Source organism: Nomascus leucogenys, chromosome 8, assembly GCF_006542625.1.
Source record: "Nomascus leucogenys isolate Asia chromosome 8, Asia_NLE_v1, whole genome shotgun sequence".
Taxonomy (NCBI): Eukaryota; Metazoa; Chordata; class Mammalia; order Primates; family Hylobatidae; genus Nomascus; species Nomascus leucogenys.
Window position 1 is genome coordinate 47017937 of NC_044388.1, and position 20552 is coordinate 47038488.

A 20552-nucleotide genomic window follows, 5' to 3' on the forward strand; every position below is an offset into this window, starting at 1 on the left:
AAATCACTTTGTTACTCAGCACAAATCAAAACAAGTCACTTTGTTCCTCAGTACAAATCATACTCTTTGACTTACAGAGTTTAAATTCAGTTATTCTCAAATGTGTAGCTTTTCAAGACACTTTAAAAGTTAGACATAGGCCAGGCGTGGTGGCTCACGCCTGTAATCCCAGCACTTTTGGAGGCCAAGGTGGGCAGATCACAAGGTCAGGAGTTTGAGATGAGCCTGGCCAACATGGTTATTTGTCTCTACTAAAAATACAAAAAAATTAGCCAGGCGTGGTGGCGCATGCCTGTAATCCCAGCTACTCAGGAGGCTGAGGTAGGAGAATTGCTTAAACCCGGGAAGTGGAGGTGAGCTGAGATCACGCCACTGCACTCCACACTGGGCGACAGAGTGGGCGAGACTCCGTCTCAGAAAAAAAAAAAAAAAAAAAAAAAGTGGCCAGGAGTGGTGGTTCACGCCTATAATCCTAGCTGGTTCACGCCTGTAATCCTAGCCTCCTTTGGGAGGCTGAGGTGAGTGGATCACCTGAGGTCAGAGTTCATGACCAGCCTGGCCAACATGGAGAAACCCCATCTCTACTAAAAATACAAAAAATTAGCCGGGCATGGTGGCGGCCACCTATAATCCCAGCAACTTGGGAAGCTGAGGCGGGAGAATTGCTTGAACCCGGGAGGCGGAGGTTGTGGTGAGCCGAGATTGCGCCATTGCACTCCAGCCTGGGCAACAAGAGCAAAACTCCATCTCAAAAAAAAAAAAAGTTAGACATATAGTAGGTGGTCTGTCAGCTCATCTGAGTTTTAAGTTCCATATGGAGGTAGAAAATTAGGCCAGGCACAGTGGCTCACTTCTGTGATCCCAGCACTTTGGGAGGCCAAGGCGGGTGGATCACGAGGTCAGGAGATCGAGACCATCCTGGCCAACATGGTGAAACATCGTCTCCACTAAAACACAGGAAGGCGCCAGGCGCAGTGGCTCACGCTTGTAATCCCAGCACTTTGGGAGGCCGAGGCGGGCGGATCACGAGGTCAGGAGATCGAGACCACGGTGAAACCCCGTCTCTGCTAAAAAAAAAAAATACAAAAAAAAATTAGCCGGGCGTGGTGGCGGGCGCCTGTAGCCCCAGCTATTCGGAGAGGCTGAGGCAGGAGAATGGCGTGAACCCGGGAGGCGGAGCTTGCAGTGAGCCGAGATTGCGCCACTGCACTCCAGCCTGGGTGACAGAGTGAGACTCCGTCTCAAAAAAAAATAAAAAAAATAAAAATAAAAATAAAAAAAAAAAAAATAAATAAATAATACAAGAAGGTCTGGGTGTGGTGGTACGCTTGTAGTCCCAGCTACTCAGCAGGCTGAGGCAAGGGAATCACTTGAACCCGGGAGGTGGAGGTTCCAGTGAGCTGAGATTGCGCTGCTGCACTGCAGCCTGGCAACAGAGGGAGACTGTCTCAAAAAAACAATAAAAAGAAAATTAGTTATCTTGGTGAAAGCATAAGCATAGATATTTGCTTGTATATGTATTCCAGTTTAAGAAAAATTAAGGCCTTGCTGGATTTCTAATTGGTTTTCCTTTTTTTCTTTCCTTACAGAAAAGCAGCATCTGTTATAGCAAAATACCCACACAAAATAAAGAGTGGAGCTGAAGCTAAGAAATTGGTAAGTTTAGTTAGCCTGTTGATCGAAGAGTTCACACGTGTCCAAATTTGGTGGGTTCCCACCAAACCAAACTTGCCTGTCTGAAGCAGCCTTGACCCACACGGGCTGATTTCACTACTCCTGATTTCTCGGAATAACATTCATGCTGTTTCATACACACTTTTTCAAGGTCAAAATGTTTTCATTTGGGGGAAGATGGGTTAAAATTTTTTAAAATATATGTAATTTTAGTTTTCTTTCTCTCTGTTACAATATATACATGTACTCACGTTGAATTTCAACTTGAGTGTTGTTTTTTAAGAAGAGTGACCAAGTGGCACTAGCATATCTAGTCCCACCTATTTTTCTCTGATCCCCAGGTGTAGGAACCTATGTGAGTTAGTGAGAGTGCGTGTTCCCCAGAGAGATCTTACTAATAAGCACATGATTAAGACTCTTTTATTTTATGGCATTTAGCCCTGTTCTCTGTAATTTCCACGAAGCCTTGTGTACTGTGTCACAGTTTCTAGAGGGTCACATCCCTTGTTAATTTGTAATATAATACCCCTTATCTGAAATGCTTGGGAAGAGAAGTATTTTAGATTTTGGATTTTTTTTTTGGGAGTATTTGTATTTGGTTGAATATTCCTAACCCGAAAATCCGAAATTCAAAATGCTCCAATGAGCATTTCCTTTGAGTGTCATGTCGGCACTCAAAATGCTTCAGATTTTGGACATTCTGGAATGTGGATTTTTGGATTAGGGTTACTCAACCTGTAATATCACTAAGAATATCCTGAGATGGTCTGTCTATTGATAATCAGATTGTTGTCTCATCTAAATCTTACTAAATGATTCAAAGTTCCTTAAATTTAAGGACCATATCTTATTCATCTTTTGTGAAAGATGTCAAATTATCATGGCTTTTTTGTTTGTTTTGAGACAGAGTCTCACTCTGTTGCTCAGGCTGGAGTGCAGTGGCACAATCTTGGGTCACTGCAGCCTCCGCCTCCAGGGTTCAAGTGATTCTCCTGCCTCAGCCTCCCGAGTAGCTGGGACTACAGGCATGCGCCACCATGCCCAGCTGATTTTTGTATTTTTGGTAGAGACAGGGTTTCACTATGTTGGCCAGGCTGGTCTCAAACTCCTGACTTCAGGTGATCCACCGCCTTGAGCCTCCCAAAGTGCTGGGATTATAGTCGTGAGCCACTGCACCCGGCCTGAGATGCCTTTTGAGTAGTCCAGGTCCTGATAGTTATCACCTCCTTTTGTTCTTTACCTGTTAATGTTTCACAAACGTCCTCTGGAATTTAAGAATTAACATTTGATTATCTTTAACCTTCTCAGGAGATGAGCCATAATTGCCCTTTTTTTTTCTTTTTTTTGAGACAGGATCTTGCCCTGTCACTCAGGCTGGAGTGCAGTGGTGGTATGATCACAGCTCACTGCTTCAGCCTTCACCCCCCAGCCAAGCAGTCCTCCCACCTCAGCCTCCTGAGTAGCTGGGACTACAGGCATGCACCACCACACTCAGATTTTTTTTTTTAATTTATTTCTTTTGTAGAGATTGGATCTCGTTATGTTGCCCAGGCTAGTCTTGAACTCTTGGGCTCAAGTGATCCTCCTGCCTCAGCCTCCCAAAGTGCTGGGATTATAAGTGTGAGCCACCATGCCTGGCCCATAACTGCCATTGTATTTTTGCCTTTCAAAGTCATAACATTACCATAAATCTTGGACATCTTGTGATTTAGTGACAGATTGTCCAGATTGTCCACATTCGACATGTGTCACATCTTAACCTTGACTTCATTACTCAGTACAGATCATGCTCTGATATATAGGCTTTAAATCCTTGTGGCATAGACAGTTCTCAGCATCAGTATATCCTCCTTAAATAGACTAGCCAAGTAAGTTATAAATACATTAGACTTTAATTCTGTGTTTCTGTCTTGGTGAACTGACCAATTGATAGTCTCAGGAACTACTCCTGCTTCCATTCACTTCCTCTTTTATCCCTACAGTACTTCCTTTTTTATGTTTATTGCAAATTGCCTGCTCATTTCTTGGAGAAAAACTGAAAAGCTCTGATACACTTCATCTCAAATCTGCGCTTATGGTATATTCCTAAAAAGAATACAGAGGTATCCAAAATTCCTTTTGCATAAGACTGGATGTAAAAATCTCATCATTATTCCTTTTCACAATTATTTAAGAATCACAGAGCTGCTATCTAGCCTATTTCTAGAATTACTTCTCAGTAATTCTAGAAATTATTCTAGATTATCTAATCTACTCCTTCTTAGTAACGGAAGTAATGGATTCTTCTTAGATTATCTAATCTATTACTTCTCAGTAATTCTAGAAATCTGAAATTTCCAGAATGAGTAGTTTGTCTTTTATTCCTTAATGTTTGGTATAGAAAGTAGCTTGGGTCTAAATTGCTTGAGGTCAGTATGTTATTGAGTAAAATTATTGCAGCACTATGTGTAAAGGGAAAAATAATTACCTTTTAAAAAAATCTTCTGATACAGGAAATGAGCCTGAACAACTAATCTATTCTGCTTCCTAAATCTTTTGTTCATTTCTATCTGGTAATTGCTATTTGCGAAGCTTGAATATGCTTTCAGTAATTTGGGGACATTTATTAAACATTAAATAAATCAAGAATATTGATGAGTGAACCTAGGCCTAAGTGGCAGTAGGAAATAACTGGCACACCTGTTATTAAGCATGCTGAATGTTTAACTAAAAAGGACCAATACACATGAAAAAAAGTTCAGTTTTACTGATACCAAAGTTGCAAATTAAACAAGACACTATATAGTGTCCATCAAATACATGCAGTGTGGAGAAAGATGTGAAAAAAAGGACCCTCATTTACTGCCCATGAAAGTGTTGGTTGTTACAGCCTTTCTGAAGGCTGCTTTGTCAGAATGTATATATCCTTTGACGTAGCAATTCCACTTTGACGTATGTTTCGTATGTTTCCTAAGGAAACTAATAGAGATATGTATCTACTAGGATTCATTAATTCATAATTTTGATCACCTGTATGCCAGTCACTAGGGATAACAAAATGAAAAGACAGGATCTCTGCTCCCCCAAAACTTAGATTCTAGAGAAGTGCTGCCCAGTACAGCAACCACGAGCCACATTTGGCCATTGAGTTCTTGAAACGTGGATGTTGTGACTGAAGAATGGAATTTTAAATTGTAATTAATCTAAACTTAAATTGTCATATGTGGCTAGTGTACCATGTTGGAATGTGCAGTTCCAGAGCAGCGCTTCTTAGAACAAGGTGTCTAGGCCAGCAGCATCAGCGTCCCCTGAGAACTTAGGCATATTCTTGGCCCTACCCCAGACATGGTGAATGAGAAACTCTAGGGTGGGACTTGGCATTCTGTGTTTTAACTAGTGCCCCCTTGTGATGCTGATGTATGCAGAAGCTTGACAACCTCTGTTCTAAAGGAAGTTTATGCATATTATTATACTGTCAAATAATTGGAAACAATCTACATGTTTACCTGTAGGGTATTTGCTAATTATTATGCATTTATACAGTGATACACTGTGTAGCCATAAAACAAAAGTTAATTTTAAATAAGATATAATTATTTTCTCAGAGTTTCCCTTTTGTCATTCATGTAAGCATTCTGTCTTTGGGAGAATTTATTTTCTCTGGGGTTCAATTTTCTGTGTCCTTTATTTCAAACCTTATCACGTGGTATTCACTTGTTTTTCATTTTCTGCTTTTTACTTTATCTTTTAGTAATTTGGTAAGCATTATATTCATATGACTTTTATATTTCTAATTTTCCATGTAGCCTGGAGTAGGAACAAAAATTGCTGAAAAGATTGATGAGTTTTTAGCAACTGGAAAATTACGTAAACTGGAAAAGGTAAAATTTTAACTTGTTTACTTCATTAATTATAGTATCTGCCTTTATGGCCACTGTGTAGCGTCATTGCAGGGTGACCGATGCCATTCACTGTAGTGAGACTCACAGGAAATGAGGTGAGTGGAGTTGATGGCTTTAACTATTCTATCTTTAAAATTTTGAATGTTGTTTCCATAAAATGTTCACTTGTTTTATGTGGCATTTAAGAGACTATTAACACCCGTAATAGAGTTGGCTCATCGTTTTCAGTACTATTCAGAAAAGAGATTATAAACTTTGACTAATAGATCGTTATCTTTTAGAATTTCTTTCTTTATTTTTTTGAGATGGAGTTTTGCTCTGTTGCCCAGGCTGGAGTGCAGTGGCGTGATCTCGGCTCACTGCAATCTCCACCTCCTGGGTTCACACCATTCTCCTGCCTCAGACTCCTGAGTAGCTGGGACTACAGGCGCCCGCCACCACACCCAGCTAATTTTTTGCATTTTTAGTAGAGACGGGGTTTCACCGTGTTAGCCAGGATGGTCTCGATCTCCTGACCTTGTGATCTGCCCGCCTCAGCCTCCCAAAGTGCTGGGATTACAGGCATGAGCCACCCTACCCAGCCATCTTTTAGAATTTCTATGTTTACACTCTCCCAAGCATTTTTATGGTTTTATTTCACCCCTATGATAGTAATTATATCACTTCTGATCTGTTAAGAATAGACCTTTTAAAAGTATTGGATAACTTAGAGATGAGACATCTTCAGTTACTCTGTTATTCACCTATTACTCCCTAGGTTACTTGTGAATAATTTTGTGTGGGTCACCCAGGCAAATGTAAATAGCTCTTCATGTCTTTTAGCAGACTGGTATGTTTCCAATAAGATCATTTAAGTCCTCAAAGCATTCCTAAATCATTGTTAGACTTTCTTTTTCTTAAAGATTCGGCAGGATGATACGAGTTCATCCATCAATTTCCTGACTCGAGTTAGTGGCATTGGGTAAGAACTATTTTTTAAGCAGACACAGTCGTCAGTTAGTTTATTTTTCCTGTTAGCCAAAGTAAATTACATGCTGTTTCTCAAAACCTGTACTTCACCACCTCTGTACCTTAGCCATACAGTTCACCCTTCCATAGCTTATGATCTGAGGCCGATTCCTCAGGTAGTGTCTCTACTGTAAGGTCCCCATCCACGGCAGATGTTACCTCCTTCATGAAACCAGTTTGGTTACCCAGCCAGAAAGAACCTCTCCTTCCTCTGAACTCCACTACCACTTGCTCTGTGTGCATCTATTTCCTGCTCCAGCTTGGCCTCTTTTGTTTCTCTGAGCATGATATTTATCATAGCACCTCATGAATTTGGAACAAGCCCTCAAGCTTTTTTAAAATTATTTTTTATTGAGACAGGGTCGCTATGTTGCCCATGCTGGTCTTGAACTCCTGAGCTCAGGTGATTCTTCCTCCTCAGCCTCCCGAGTAGCTCGGATTATAGGTGCATGCCCCCTTGCCCAGCTTCCAGCATTTTTAAATGAATGGATTATTATCTTAAAATTTGAGCTAGTACCAAGGGGGGCTTTTTTGACACTGGCTGAAGTAAAGATTAACATTGAAATATTAAGGCTTTAGTGCTCTCATCTTTATGGCATGGGGCATTCCTTTAAATATAATGATTTGTTCTTTAAATGGCAGCATTTTCAGTGAAAGTTATTCTAAAACATATTAAATTCTTAAACCTAGTATATTGAAAATGAAAGTGACTCCTTGGGGACTCAAGGCCATTATAAAATTTTCATTAGAAGAATTACAAAAATTTTTTTTTTTTAGAGATAGGGTCTTACTCTGCCATCCAGGCTGGAGTGCAGTGGTGCTATTATAGCTCACTGTAACCTTGAACTCTTGGGGTAAAGTGACTCTCCTGCCTTAGTACTCCTTTTGAGTAGCTGAAACTACAGGCTTGCGCCACCATGTGTGGCCAATTTTTGTATTTTTTGTAAAGAAGAGGTCTCCCTATGTTGCCTAGGCTGGTCTCGAACTCCTGGCCTCAAGCCTTCCTCCCACTTCAGCCTCCTAGAGTGCTAGGATTATAGGTGTGAACCACAAGGTGTTTTAGAGAGCATCTATTATCCTTTTTTTCTAGACAAGAGAACTGAAAGTTGAATGTAGAACATGAGTAACCATGGCAGAGCCAGATTTGAACCCATATCTTCTGACTCTGAGTTCAGTTCTGTTTCTTCTATGCTGCATTGCCTTCCTAACTAACATCAGTATCAGTTTCTGTATCACAATATAATGTGATGATATTTGCATAGCTTACTGAATGATACAGGTTTATTTGTCCCGAAACACTGTGGCCCCAGACTATTGTGCTTGTATGTTTATATGTGTGTATGCATTTCTTTCTGTTGCCCGCTCCTGCTTTATTATGCTGTAAACTGGTACGGTGAGAAGAGAGTCAGGAAATCTGGATAATGGTCTAGCTAGCACCAGCTAGATTTGTGACCTTAGCAAATCGCTTCATCTTTCTAGGTTTCAGTGTCCTTCCTTATGAAATAAGAGAGAAGTTGGGTTAATCAGTAAGGTTCCTTCTGTCCCCATCCTATAAGAGCATCTTCAGTCATTTCTGACATTCTGATTTATTTATATGAATAAAGTGATATTTTAGAAACCTAAATCAGATTTTATCAATTGCTTTGTGCAGTGTCCTCTAATAGCTTTCCATTGCACTCAGAATAAAATCCAAACCTATCACCATGGCTCTAAACGCACAGTAGAGTGTAATACCTGTGTACTGTTCCATAGTACCTCATACCGTCACTTACATCACTCTATGCATCCTAGTTTTTCTCTTCTCTTGAACAGGCCAAGCTCATGCCAGCCTTAGGGCTTTGCACTAATTGTTTCTTTTCCCGAAACGTTTTTCTCTTTGATCCCCTCAATAGCTGGTTCTTTAGTCATTCAAACCTCAGCTTAGATATCATCTCAGAGACCTTCTACCACTCAGTCTAAAGTAGGACCCAGCCATTCTGTCATATCATTCTATTTTAATTTATCCACCTGATATTTTTCTTGCTTATGTAACTATCTATTGTCTCTATCTACCCACTTAAATTCTTATTCCTGCTACATTTTCAGCACCCAGGAGAGTATCTGACACATAATGGCCCTCAGTAAATCTTAGTTCAATGAATGAACAGTTTTCAAGTGCCATCTGTACATGGGCACTATGACAGCAGCTGCTTAGACATCTTTTTTATGTCTGAGTTCATAGTTGTCTTCCCAGTGATTGAAGCTTCAATAATTCGTACTTCAGATACAGTTGAACATTACCAAAGTAGCCATGCAACATTTTAGCAGGTCTTGTTTAGCTTAATAGCAACTCTTCTTACTATTAAGACATGGTTGTTACAAGGATCCCAAGTTTCACCCAATATTGAGATAATGCTTTTCTTTTTGTAGTCCATCTGCTGCAAGGAAGTTTGTAGATGAAGGAATTAAAACACTAGAAGGTGAGTATGACTGTAGGTCACTAATTCCAGATTAAATATGGTCCCGAAGGACCAATAGTGCTCTAACAGACTTCAACTTGAAAAACCCATTCTCAATCAGTAGATACAAATGATAAGATTTTCTTTTTAACTCTGTAGTGGAGTAGATATAGGGTATAGTTTATATTACCATCATAAACATTTTTAGGTTTGTAACTAACTCAGAGAAAACTAAGAAGACCAAGAAGCAGGGCTAGGCGCGGGTGGCTCACGCCTGTAGTCCCAGCACTTTGGGAAGCGGGTGGATCACTTGAGGTCAGGAGTTCGAGACCAGTCTGGCCAACATGGTGAAACCCCATCTCTACCAAAAATACAAAATTAGCCGGGTGTGGTGGCAGGCACCTGTAATCCCAGCTACTCGGGAGGCTAAGGCAGGAGAATTGCTTGAACCCAGGAGGCAGAGGTTGCATTGAGCCGAGGTGGTGCCACTGCACTCCAGCCTGGGTGACAGAGTGAGACTCTGTCTCAAAAAAAAAAAAAAAAAGAAAAAAAAAAAGAAGACCAAGAACCAACCTCTTGACTTAAAAGCAATGAAATAGTTATCATTTGCAGATTTTTCAAATATCTAAATTGCCTTTATTTCTTTCTTTTTTTTTTTTTTTTGAGATGGAATCTTGCTGTCACCCAGACTGGAGTGCAGTGGCATGATCTAGGCTCACTGCAAGCTCTGCCTCTCGGGTTCACGCCATTCTCCTGCCTCAGCCTCCCAAGTAGCTGGGACTACAGGCGCCCACCGTCACACCCGGCTAATTTTTTTTTTGTATTTTTAGTAGAGACAGGGTTTCACTGTGTTAGCCAGGATGGTCTCGATCTGACTTCGTGATCTGCCCACCTCGGCCTCCCAAAGTGCTGGGATTACAGGCGTGAGCCACCGCGCCTGGCCCCCTTTATTTCTTTAATAAAATTTTAGGCAATAAAATCTTAGATTAAAAGCTAAGTTATATATTATTGAAAAAGATTCTGTAAGGGATTTGTAATGGTTATTAAAGGAATTTTTGCTTTCAAAGAAAAGATAAAAATACAGCCTAACAAGTAATTATAAAACGTTTTCCTTAAATATAGTAATCCTTTACATGTAATTTATCTCTTTATACTGTTCATGGGTGTATGTATACATATGGATTCTTACGGCATATCCATGGCATTTGGGATTTAGTATTTGTGAGTATTTGCAAGCAGCCCAATGGTTAGGTAGGCAGGTTTTGGAGACTGACCTGGCTTTGAATCCCACCTCCACTACTTTATTAGAGTGGGATGACCTTATTGCTTCCGTTTCACACCTGCAAAATGGGTATTTCTGCTTCATACAATTAAATGCAATAATATATGTAAAGCACTTAGCAGAGTGCTTGGTACATAGTAAGTACTGCTTAAAAATGGTAACCAACTCTTATGAGGCATGATTAGTAATATTACTAAGTTAAGTATTTGTGTGAGCCACATTGCTAGAGAATGAACTCTGCATGTGCATCTCATACAAGGTTTATGCTTTGATGCTTGTGGTATAGACAGCTTATATGAGAGAAATGATTGGCTAAAGGGGTCAAGAATCTGTGGGTTTCTTGGAGGTATTGAGTTGCATCTCTTGGGAGTGTCAAGGATCTACTGTTCTCGTTTTTATATTATTTCACAATTCACACATAAGGAATACAATTATTGAGATCTGTAACTATATATATCTATATAACACACTCAATATTTCCACTTCTTCAGTTTTAGTCATATACTTCAGTGTTTTCTGTGTGCACGTAACCATAGGAAATATTAAGTGCTCTATATTTCATAAAGATGCTTATTTTTCTCCATTTTATATCTCCAGAGGGAATGTGTATATTTGTGACTATAAGGGGGCTTGTAGGAATTGCTTTTGAAGCATGCTTATCTTGCTGTTTCTTTAACAAGGCTAACAGCTGGACTCATGCCCAGTAAAGGGACATCTGAATGGAACTGAGTCACTTTTAGACTTAATATGGGATGTTATGACAATTTTTAAGTTAAAAAATGCAGGTACAGTAATAATTTTCCTTTCAATGGAATTTTTTTTTTTTTTTTGAGACACAGTCTTGCTCTGTCTGCCCAGAAGTGCAGTGGTGCAATCTTGGTTCACTGCAACCTCTGCCGCCTGGGTTCAAGTGATTCTCCTGCCTCAGCCTCCTGAGTAGCTGGGATTACAGGTGCGCACCACCACGCCTGGCTAATTTTTGAAGTTTTAGTAGAGACAGGGTTTCACCATGTTGGTCAGGTTGGTCTTGAACTCCTGACCTCATGATCCTCCCACCTCAGTCTCCCAAAGTGCTGGGATTATAGTCATGAGCCACTGCGCCCGGCTTAACAGGATTTTTAGCACAATGACTGCACAAATCTACTACTCAGTACTAATGGAATGAAAGAGTGAAAGAACAAATGAACAATATGAATAAACCTAGTTAATCAGAAAACCTTCAGAAGTTATGGTTACTACGGCTGCTCTTAACCATAAATTAAACCGTATTGATTCTTATAAGGTTGATTTTTGCTGTAGTCAGTAAAATTTGGTGTGATTCTGTTGTTTTTTTTTTTTTTTTTTCCGAGACGGGGTCTTGCTCTGTTGCCCAGGCTGGATTGCAGTGGTGCAATCTCTGCTCACTGCAGCTTCCACCTCCCAGATTCAAGCAATTCTCTTGCCTCAGCCTCCCAAGTAGCTGGGATTACAGGGGCACACCACCATGCCTCGCTAATTTTTTGCATTTTTAGTAGAGATGGGGTTTCACCATGTTGGCCAGGCTGGTCTCGAACTCCTGACCTCGTGATCCACCCGCCTCAGCCTCCCAAAGTGCTGGGATTACAGGTGTGAGCCACCGCGCCTGGCCCTGAAGAGTCACTTTTATCTAGCTCTTCATATCTGAAATTTTTATGTCATTTTGTTTTCAGTCATTTCAATGTATTTTTTCCCCAGGTGGTTCTTTATAAAAAGGGTCATTGAGTTTAGCATTTTCCCCCCAAAAAGCATTTAAATTAACATGTCAACTTTATTTATCTTCTATACAGATCTCAGAAAAAATGAAGATAAATTGAACCATCATCAGCGAATTGGGCTGAAGTAAGATGGCAAATTTTCTTTTGACACTTGAGATATAAAAGTAAAATTTTTATAGACATTCTTTTATACACCACAAGGACTCTTCAAACTTAGCTAAGCCACAACCATTTTCCTATTCAAAAGTGCTAAGATTTGTGGACTCTTACAGAGTATCCGCCTGTGTTCATACAATGCTTTCACTTTTGCTTTCTAGTTTACTTGTTTTGAGGATTTCCCTTATTCTTTTGACTTTAGCAGGGAACTTCCTCTTAAAATACCTAGGACTGAGTGTATCAGGCAGTCAGCAGGTGTTTATTTCATGCTCACATTGTACAAAGCACTGCACTAGGTCTGGAGTAAAGATACAGAGAGGTTGAGTGTAGCTTTTAACGAGTTTATAGTCTACCCGAGAAGATAGGACATGAATATGAAAAACTAAATTAAAAAAAAGGACAAACCTCATACCTAAATAACCATATAGGAATAACTACTAGGCTGTGTATCAGCATCAGTAATTATTTTGTGTGCCAGATATAGTCTGGGAACCCCTTTTCTAATTATTTACGGTTACAGTGCATAAGCACTATATGTATCTCTCTGGCATTATATAGCGTGAGTGATTCACTCCTAATAACCTTTTGAATTTTCCTGTTGATGCTTTACCATAATATTTTAAACTTATACTCACATTCCAAAATCTTGAGCCAGTAAGAGACCTGGATGGTATGGTTCTTGCTTTCCTGGCATTTCTGTAGTAAATGGAGGTCTTCTGAAGAACTGGTTTGGTGAGAATTGGCTGTGAACAGGCGCTTCATCATGCTGAAGCATATGCTTAGTTGCTGTTTCACACTGAATTTCCTAACAGCCTTATTGAGATGTAATTCATATGTCCTGTAATTCATCCATTTAAAATATACAATTCAGTGACTTTTAGTATATTCACAGAGTTGTGCAACCATCACTACAGTCAGTTTTAGGACATTTTTGTTATCTCAGAAAGAACCCTGTACCTATTACTAGTCATTCCCCCATTGCCTCCCCTTACCCCCACCTCAGACCTAGGCAGCTGCTCATCTACTTTCTGTTTCTACGGATTTGCCTGTTGTGGACACTTAATGTAAATGAAGTCATACAGTATGTGGTCTTTTGTGACTGACTTCTTTCACTTAGCATATTGTTGTCTGAGTTTATATTGCAGGATAGTATTTAAAAATATAATTTTGCAGGATATAAGAGCGGTAAACTGTAACCCCTTGCCTTGTCAGTAGACAGCAGTCTACTTTGAAAATATGCCCTAACTTAAATACATTTATTTACTCTTGTTACATGAATATGTAGTTTATTTACAAATAAGTTTAGATGGAGCCTTTGAAATATTACTTAAGGATTTTGATCCAATTTAGGAATAAACCTCCCCCCATTCACCCCACCCCCAATTTTGCTGTTGTCATCTCAATGAATTCATTCTAGCCTTGATTTGTGAGAATGATCTGCTGGTATGGCACGGACAATTGTCATAAAAGGCAATTTAATTTTTAAGGAGATTTAAATTTTATGAAAATCTTTTTTCTACTTATTCTGTCTTTATAGATATTTTGGGGACTTTGAAAAAAGAATTCCTCGTGAAGAGATGTTACAAATGCAAGTAAGATGTGTCAAATTATATTATTTGATTAGAATTGAGAGTGTCACTTGGTGAAAAGCCATTTTGGGAATACTGACTTAATTTTTCTTCTATTAGGATATTGTACTAAATGAAGTTAAAAAAGTGGATTCTGAATACATTGCTACGGTCTGTGGCAGTTTCAGAAGAGGTAACATACTTCCTAATCTTGGGTTATTTTTGCCCTGATGTTAAAATTGCCTAATATATGGGAAGAATTTGGATTAAAAAGATGTAATTTGTGGTACTTCATAGACTCACTAAGACCTAGTAGTATTAGTTAAGGGTATTTGTTTATAGATGGGAATATGTAACTAGGGGAAATTCATCCTGATTTTATTATAGGATGATATTTTAATGACTAGTTTTAACGACATATATTAAATGACTTTAAGTATATTGAAATGCTAGTAATGGTTGTCTTTGGCTGTTTGGCTAGATGGTAGTGAAGTTGTGGGTAGTTTTGTTAATTTACCTTTCTTTTAACTTTTTTTTTTTTTTTGAGACAGAGTCTCACTCTCTCGCCACGCTGGAGTGCAGTGGCACCATCTCGGCTCACTGCAACCTCCACCTCCCAGGTTCAAGTGATTCTCCTGCCTCAGCCTCCTGAGTAGCTGGGACTACAGGCGCGTGCCACCATGCTCAGCTAATTTTTGTATTTTTAGTAGAAACGGGGTTTCACCATGTTTGCCGGGATGGTCTCAATCTCTTGGCCTCGTGATCCATCTGCCTCGACCTCCCAAAGTGCTGGGATTACAGGCGTGAGCCACCGTGCCCGACTGCCCAAGTTTTCTGTAAGAGAGCTAAGAATAATGTCTTAGAAGTACCAGTTCAAAACCAATTCTTACAACAACTGGGTTCATCAGAAGAGTTCTGCTTAGTATGTGAATGTGAGCAAAGTAAGAACCATACAATCCTGGTGTCTTACTGGTTTAAAATTTTGAAAATCTCATACATGCTTAAAAATATTAACTTTTGGCTGGGCGCGGTGGCTCACGCCTATAATCCCAGCAATTTGGAAGGCCGAGCTGGGCGGATCACAAGGTCAGGAGATCGAGACCATCTTGGCTAACACGGTGAAACCCCATCTCTACTGAAAATACAAAAAATTAGCCAGGCATGGTGGTGGGCGCCTGTAGTCCCAGCTACTCGGGAGGCTGAGGCAGGAGAATGGCATGAACCTGGGAGGCGGAGCTTGCAGTGAGCTGAGATCGAGCCACTGCACTCCAGCCTGGGCGACAGAGCGAGACTCCATCTCAAAAAAAAAAAATTAACTTTTAAAATTGGAATAGAAAAACCTTATTTAAAACATTTTAGAGTATGTTAGAGTAGATAGAGTAGATAACTGAACTGAATCTCTGGCCACCTATGGAGTTTTGTCTAGGAAGTAGGTGAAGGCCTGTCAGGAATACTCTGGGTAGCTGCTGTAAGAATCTAGAGTTGGAGAGAGAAAATTAAATCCATACTCACTGACCAGTAGAAAGAACGTTGGACTGAAGTCAAAAGACCTGGGGTCTGAGGCCAAATCTACCAGTATTATGTGTCTCCTGATCTTAGATTCCATACTCGCAAAATGAGAGAACCGAAGTTAACCAGTTTTTCAAGTATGTCTGCATCAGAAATACCTAGCACTTAAAAAAAGATACATATTGTTGTACCCTCCTACAAATAAGAATCTCCTTAGGTGGGAACTGGGATTCTGTATTTTCAAAATGTAGATTTGGAGGCACAGCAAGCCAAATGCATGCTATGTTGGCTATGACAGCCTTCCTGGATTGATTTATTCTATTGTATTTTTACTTTTTTGGGGTATGTTGTATGGTTATATGCTTTCACATAAAAAGGTATACTGTAAGACGTCTCACTTCCACAGTCCCTGTGTACTCCTTTCTACTCCTTCCTACTAAGTCCCATTAAGAACCACTTCCCTATGGATTCTTAAACAATGTTTCTTCATGAAAATACAACTAAATATTAGTATACCATCTTTATTTCTTTCTTCTCCCTTTCTTTCATAAAGTTACATAATATATATACAATACTATACCTTGCTTTTTTCACTTACAAATACATCCTAGAGATTTTTCCATATCAATATATAGAAAACTTCCTTATTTATTTAGTTTTTGAGATGGGGTCCCTCTCTGTCACCCAGGCTGGAGTGTGGTGACGTGATCTTGGCTCACTGCAACCTCCGCCTCCTGGGCTGAAGTGCTCCTCCCACTTCAGCCTTCAGAGTAGCTGGGACCACAGGCACATGCCACCACACCCGGCTAATTTTTTTTTTGTTTTTGGTAGAGACATGGTTTTACTATGTTGCCTGGGCTGGTCTCAAACTCTTGGCTCAAGTGATCTACCCACCTTAGCCTCCCAAAGTGCTGATATTACAGGCATGAACCACCGTGCCTGGCCCCTTATTCTTTTTTGTAGCTGCATAACATTCAGTTGTATGCATGTATCATACTTCATTTATTTATCCAGTCCCCTATTAAGGGACCCTTGGGTTGTTTCTCTTTCTTTGCTCGTACAGTTTGTTTTTGTTTTCTTTAAATAAAGTGAAACATTTTTGTTGGTAGGCGGACGGTGAAAGACATCCAGCTTTTAGGAGAAGGAAATGAGAAGAAGAGAAGGCAATAGAATTTTCTTGATTAAAATAGCTTCCATGGATGTCCAGTACACATTCAGTCTAGTCTTTTTTTTTCTTTTTTTTTTTTTTTGAGGCAGTCTCGCTGTGTTGCCCAGGCTGGAGTGCAGTAGTGTGATCTCGGCTCACTGCAAGCTCCACTTCCCAGGTTCAATCAATTCTCCTGCCTCAACCTCCCGAGTAGCTGAGGTTACAGGCACACACCACCATGCCCGGCTAATTTTTGTATTTTTTTTTTTAGTAGAAAAGGGGTTTCACCATGTTGGCCAGGCTGGTCTTGAACTTCTGACCTCAAGTGATCCGCCCACCTTGGCCTCCCAAAGTGCTAGGATTACACGTGTGAGCCACCATGCCCAGCCTGGCCTTCTTTGTATTTAAATATTTGGTTAAGGCACTGTGGCTCATGCTTGTAATCCCAGCACTTGGGGAGGCTGAAGTGGGAGGATCGCAAAGACACTGCAAGATCTTTAGTCACCAAAAGTGTGTTTGGCCTCCATTGTACTTATCAAAATGAAAGGGAGGAGATAGATTGGATTCTTTTATGCTGTATACCAGGCACTGTAGTGGATGCTTTTACATATGTTCTTACTTACTTACACAATAGCATATGAAGTAGTTTTTAGTAGTTTACGTATAAGAAAACTGAGGTCTAGAGGAATGAAGAGTCCTCACTTGCAACACTGAAAAAAAAGTAAAATGAAAAAATTCCATGTAAGTGGAGACAGAATTTCATAGAATATAGGAAAAGAAAGGTTTAAATAGCTGTATATAACTTGCCTGAAGCTATGTGGTTGTAGAGTATAGATCTATTAATTGAGTCCAATCATAAGAATTGAAGTGAGTTTTCTTTTTTAATAAAAAAAAAAAAAAAAAAAGAGCCTGGGTCTCTCTATGTTGACTGGGTTGGTCTCGAACTCCTGGGCTCAGTGATCCTCTGGCCTCAGCCTCTCAAAGTGCTGGGATTACAGGCATGAGCCACTGTGCCTGGCCGAAATGAGTTTTCTGATTAACCTTTATAGAGTTAGAGTATATTGTTTAATTTGAGATTTTTACATATAGAGTTGTTCGTAGGTGTATTTTAAAGCTATTTTAAAATATTGTTTTTCTTCATTATTGAGTAGTTACTTAGGTGCATTTTTAATACATTAAATTAACTCGTTGTATGCAATGTATATCTAATGCCGATTACTGTTGTCATCACAGATTCTGCTGTCTACATCAATACACCTGAATAGTTGGACAGAAAATTGAAATCTTTTAACTAATTCTGACTATGAAGCACAGTGAAATAGAAAGTTAGGCTATAAGAAGTAAGGCTCTTCTGTGTGTCATCAGCTTGGTTCCATTTGCCCAACTGATACATTTACGTGAACAATCTCATATGTGTCTTCTGTCATCACAGGTGCAGAGTCCAGTGGTGACATGGATGTTCTTCTGACCCATCCCAGCTTCACTTCAGAATCAACCAAACAGGTGCCTCAGAGTTTATAATCAATGGTGATCAGTCTTACACAACAGTGAATTTCACTTTTTAAGTGATAGTTGGATATTTTCAGAATAAGTTTTGTTTTCACCTTCCTGAAAAGTCTGCTGAAGAGCTTTGTACTGATTGAATTCTGCGAAAGGCAAATTTCTCGAAAGGGATACCTATTATTCTTCCATGAGTTGCTGGGAGGACAGTCTACCATTTGAAAGAGATGACATTGAATACAATAGTTTTAGAACGATTTACTGTCTGTGATAAATACTTTAGAAATACTATAATCAGATTTTCATTAAAGGAATATTTTATCTTAAGAAATGAAATATTAAGAAACCTTACTTCTATTAGAAAACCTGTGAAGGCAAAACTTTTTATTTTAGAATATATGCCTTTGGAAGATGAAACAGCTGACTCTTTGATTATTTTTTTTCTCATGAGCCATTTCAAGAACAGGAAAACTCTTTGATTTAAGGAAACAGATAAATACAACTGATCATTGTTTTTACAATCATAATACCTTAAACAGTGGTTTCTAAAAATATGTTTCATTTGATAAGATGGATTTTCTATTAGAGGGAAAAAGTATGTGCTCAGAACATTAGAAAACATAGAGATGGCCGGGCATGATGGCTCACGCCTGTAATCCCAACTCTTTGGGAGGCCAAGATGGGTGGATCACGAGGTCAGGAGATCAAGACCATCCTGCCCAACATGGTGAAGCCCTATTTCCACTAAAAATACAAAAATTAACCAGGCATGGTGGTGCGTGCCTGTAGTCCCAGCTACTCGGGAGGCTGAGGCAGGAGAATTGCTCGAACCCGGGAGGCAAAGGTTGCAGTGAGCCAACATCGTGCCCCTGCACTTCAGCCTGGCAACAGAGTGAGACTCTGTCTAAAAAAAAAAAACAAAATAGAGATTTCTCCATAAATAATTAGAAAACTCATGTTAAAAATGTTTTCTTCCCGGGCTCGATTCCCTGCCAAAAAAAAAAAAGTTTTCTTATTCAGGCATGATGTTGTTCCTGGTACTCTGGATGCTGAGGTGCGAGGATCACTTGAGTCCAGGAGTTCAAGGCTATAGTTTGCCATGATTGTACCTGTGAATAGCACAGTCTCCAGCCTGTGCAATATAGCAAGACTCTGTCTCTAAAAATATTGTTAAATATTTTCTTGCCATTATAAAGTAATTACTCTTTTTCTAATTCCCTAATTATGATTCTACAGCCAAAACTGTTACATCAGGTTGTGGAGCAGTTACAAAAGGTTCATTTTATCACAGATACCCTGTCGAAGGGTGAGACAAAGTTCATGGTAAGTACTTGTTAGAGTTAGCACATCTAAAAAAAAACCTGGAGACTGTTCAGTAACCATTCTGAGTGTGTGACTTCATGGTAGCTTTGAATTACAGTCAACAAATAGAGTATCCATGAGACTTTAAAGAAAAATAATCAGCAGGGGCCGGGTGCGGTGGCTCACGCCTGTGATCCCAGCCCTTTGGGAGGCCGAGGCAGGCGGATCACCTGAGGTCGGGAGCTCAAGACCATGCTGACCCACATGGAGAAACCCTGTCTCTACTAAAAACACAAAAGTGGCTGGGCGTGGTGGCGCATGCCTGTAATCGCAGCTACTCAGGAGGATGAGGTGGGAAAATCACTTGAACCCAGGAGGCGGAGGTTGCGGTGAGCAACTGCACTTCAGTCTGGACCACAAGAGAGAAACTCCGCCAAAAAAAAAAAAAAAAAAAAGAAAGAAAAATAATCAGCAGGATGCCCAATTCTCATAGTTACTCTCAGAATATTTTAGGAAAGAATTTTCTTTTAAATTCTCCACTTGTAAATAACACGTGTCATCAGAATAGTTAATTAGGCCTGGGCACGGTGGCGTAATCCCAGCTCTTCGGGAGGCTGAGTGGGCGGATTACAAGGTCAGGTGATCAAGACCATCCTGCCTAACACGGTGAAACCCTGTCTCTACTAAAAATACAAAAAATTAGCTGGGCGTGGTGGTGTGCACCTGTAGTCCCAGCTATTCGGGAGGCTGAGGCAGGAGAATCACTTGAACCTGGGAGGCAGAGGTTTCATTGAGCCGAGATCGCACCACTGCACTCCAGCCTGGGTGACAGACCGAGACTCTGTCTCAAAAAAAAAAAAAAAAAAAAGAATAGTTAATTAGGCATAATCTGCTTTTTGAAAATATCAGTAATGACTTTGACACACTAAGTTTTTCCCTAAAATAGCAAATGGTTCTCATCTTCTCTGACTCAGAATTCTTCAGTTAAGTAAAGTTAGAATTGATTGAAAAATATTAATCTATTTCAACACCAAAGAAAGAAAAGTCATCAGGGTCTGTGATAGAACACTCAGGGGAAGAAATGTGTTACATGGAATGATAACGAGGAAAGTTGATGGGGGGGGAATTAAGACTTAATAATTCAAGATGAATGGCTAGTGGATTAAAAGCAGATTAATAAATGATTCTGTATAAACACCAACAGGAAGGCAGATAGAAATCTAGAATTAAGATTTTTTTTTTTGAAACGGAGTTTCACTCTTGTCACCCAGGCTGGAGTGCAGTGGGGTGAACTTGGCTTACTGTAACCTCCACCTCCTGGGTTCAAGCGGTTCTCCTGCCTCACCCTCCCGAG

General features: G+C 39.8%; 1 protein-coding gene across 3 annotated transcripts in view; it reads left to right on the forward strand.

The window, feature by feature from the left end:
• Window positions 1-20552, forward strand: part of POLB (DNA polymerase beta) — a 33654-nt gene that overhangs the window by 5371 nt on the left and 7731 nt on the right. For 2 of the 3 annotated variants that reach the window (XM_003269639.2, XM_030817193.1), the window contains exons 3-11: window positions 1590-1656; window positions 5460-5534; window positions 6458-6516; window positions 8973-9022; window positions 12089-12140; window positions 13710-13764; window positions 13861-13933; window positions 17829-17899; window positions 19133-19219. In XM_003269639.2, coding sequence (XP_003269687.1) covers window positions 1590-1656; window positions 5460-5534; window positions 6458-6516; window positions 8973-9022; window positions 12089-12140; window positions 13710-13764; window positions 13861-13933; window positions 17829-17899; window positions 19133-19219 — 589 coding nt within the window. The remainder of the gene's footprint in view (window positions 1-1589; window positions 1657-5459; window positions 5535-6457; window positions 6517-8972; window positions 9023-12088; window positions 12141-13709; window positions 13765-13860; window positions 13934-17828; window positions 17900-19132; window positions 19220-20552) is intronic. The other variant, XM_030817192.1, reaches the window with a different exon arrangement.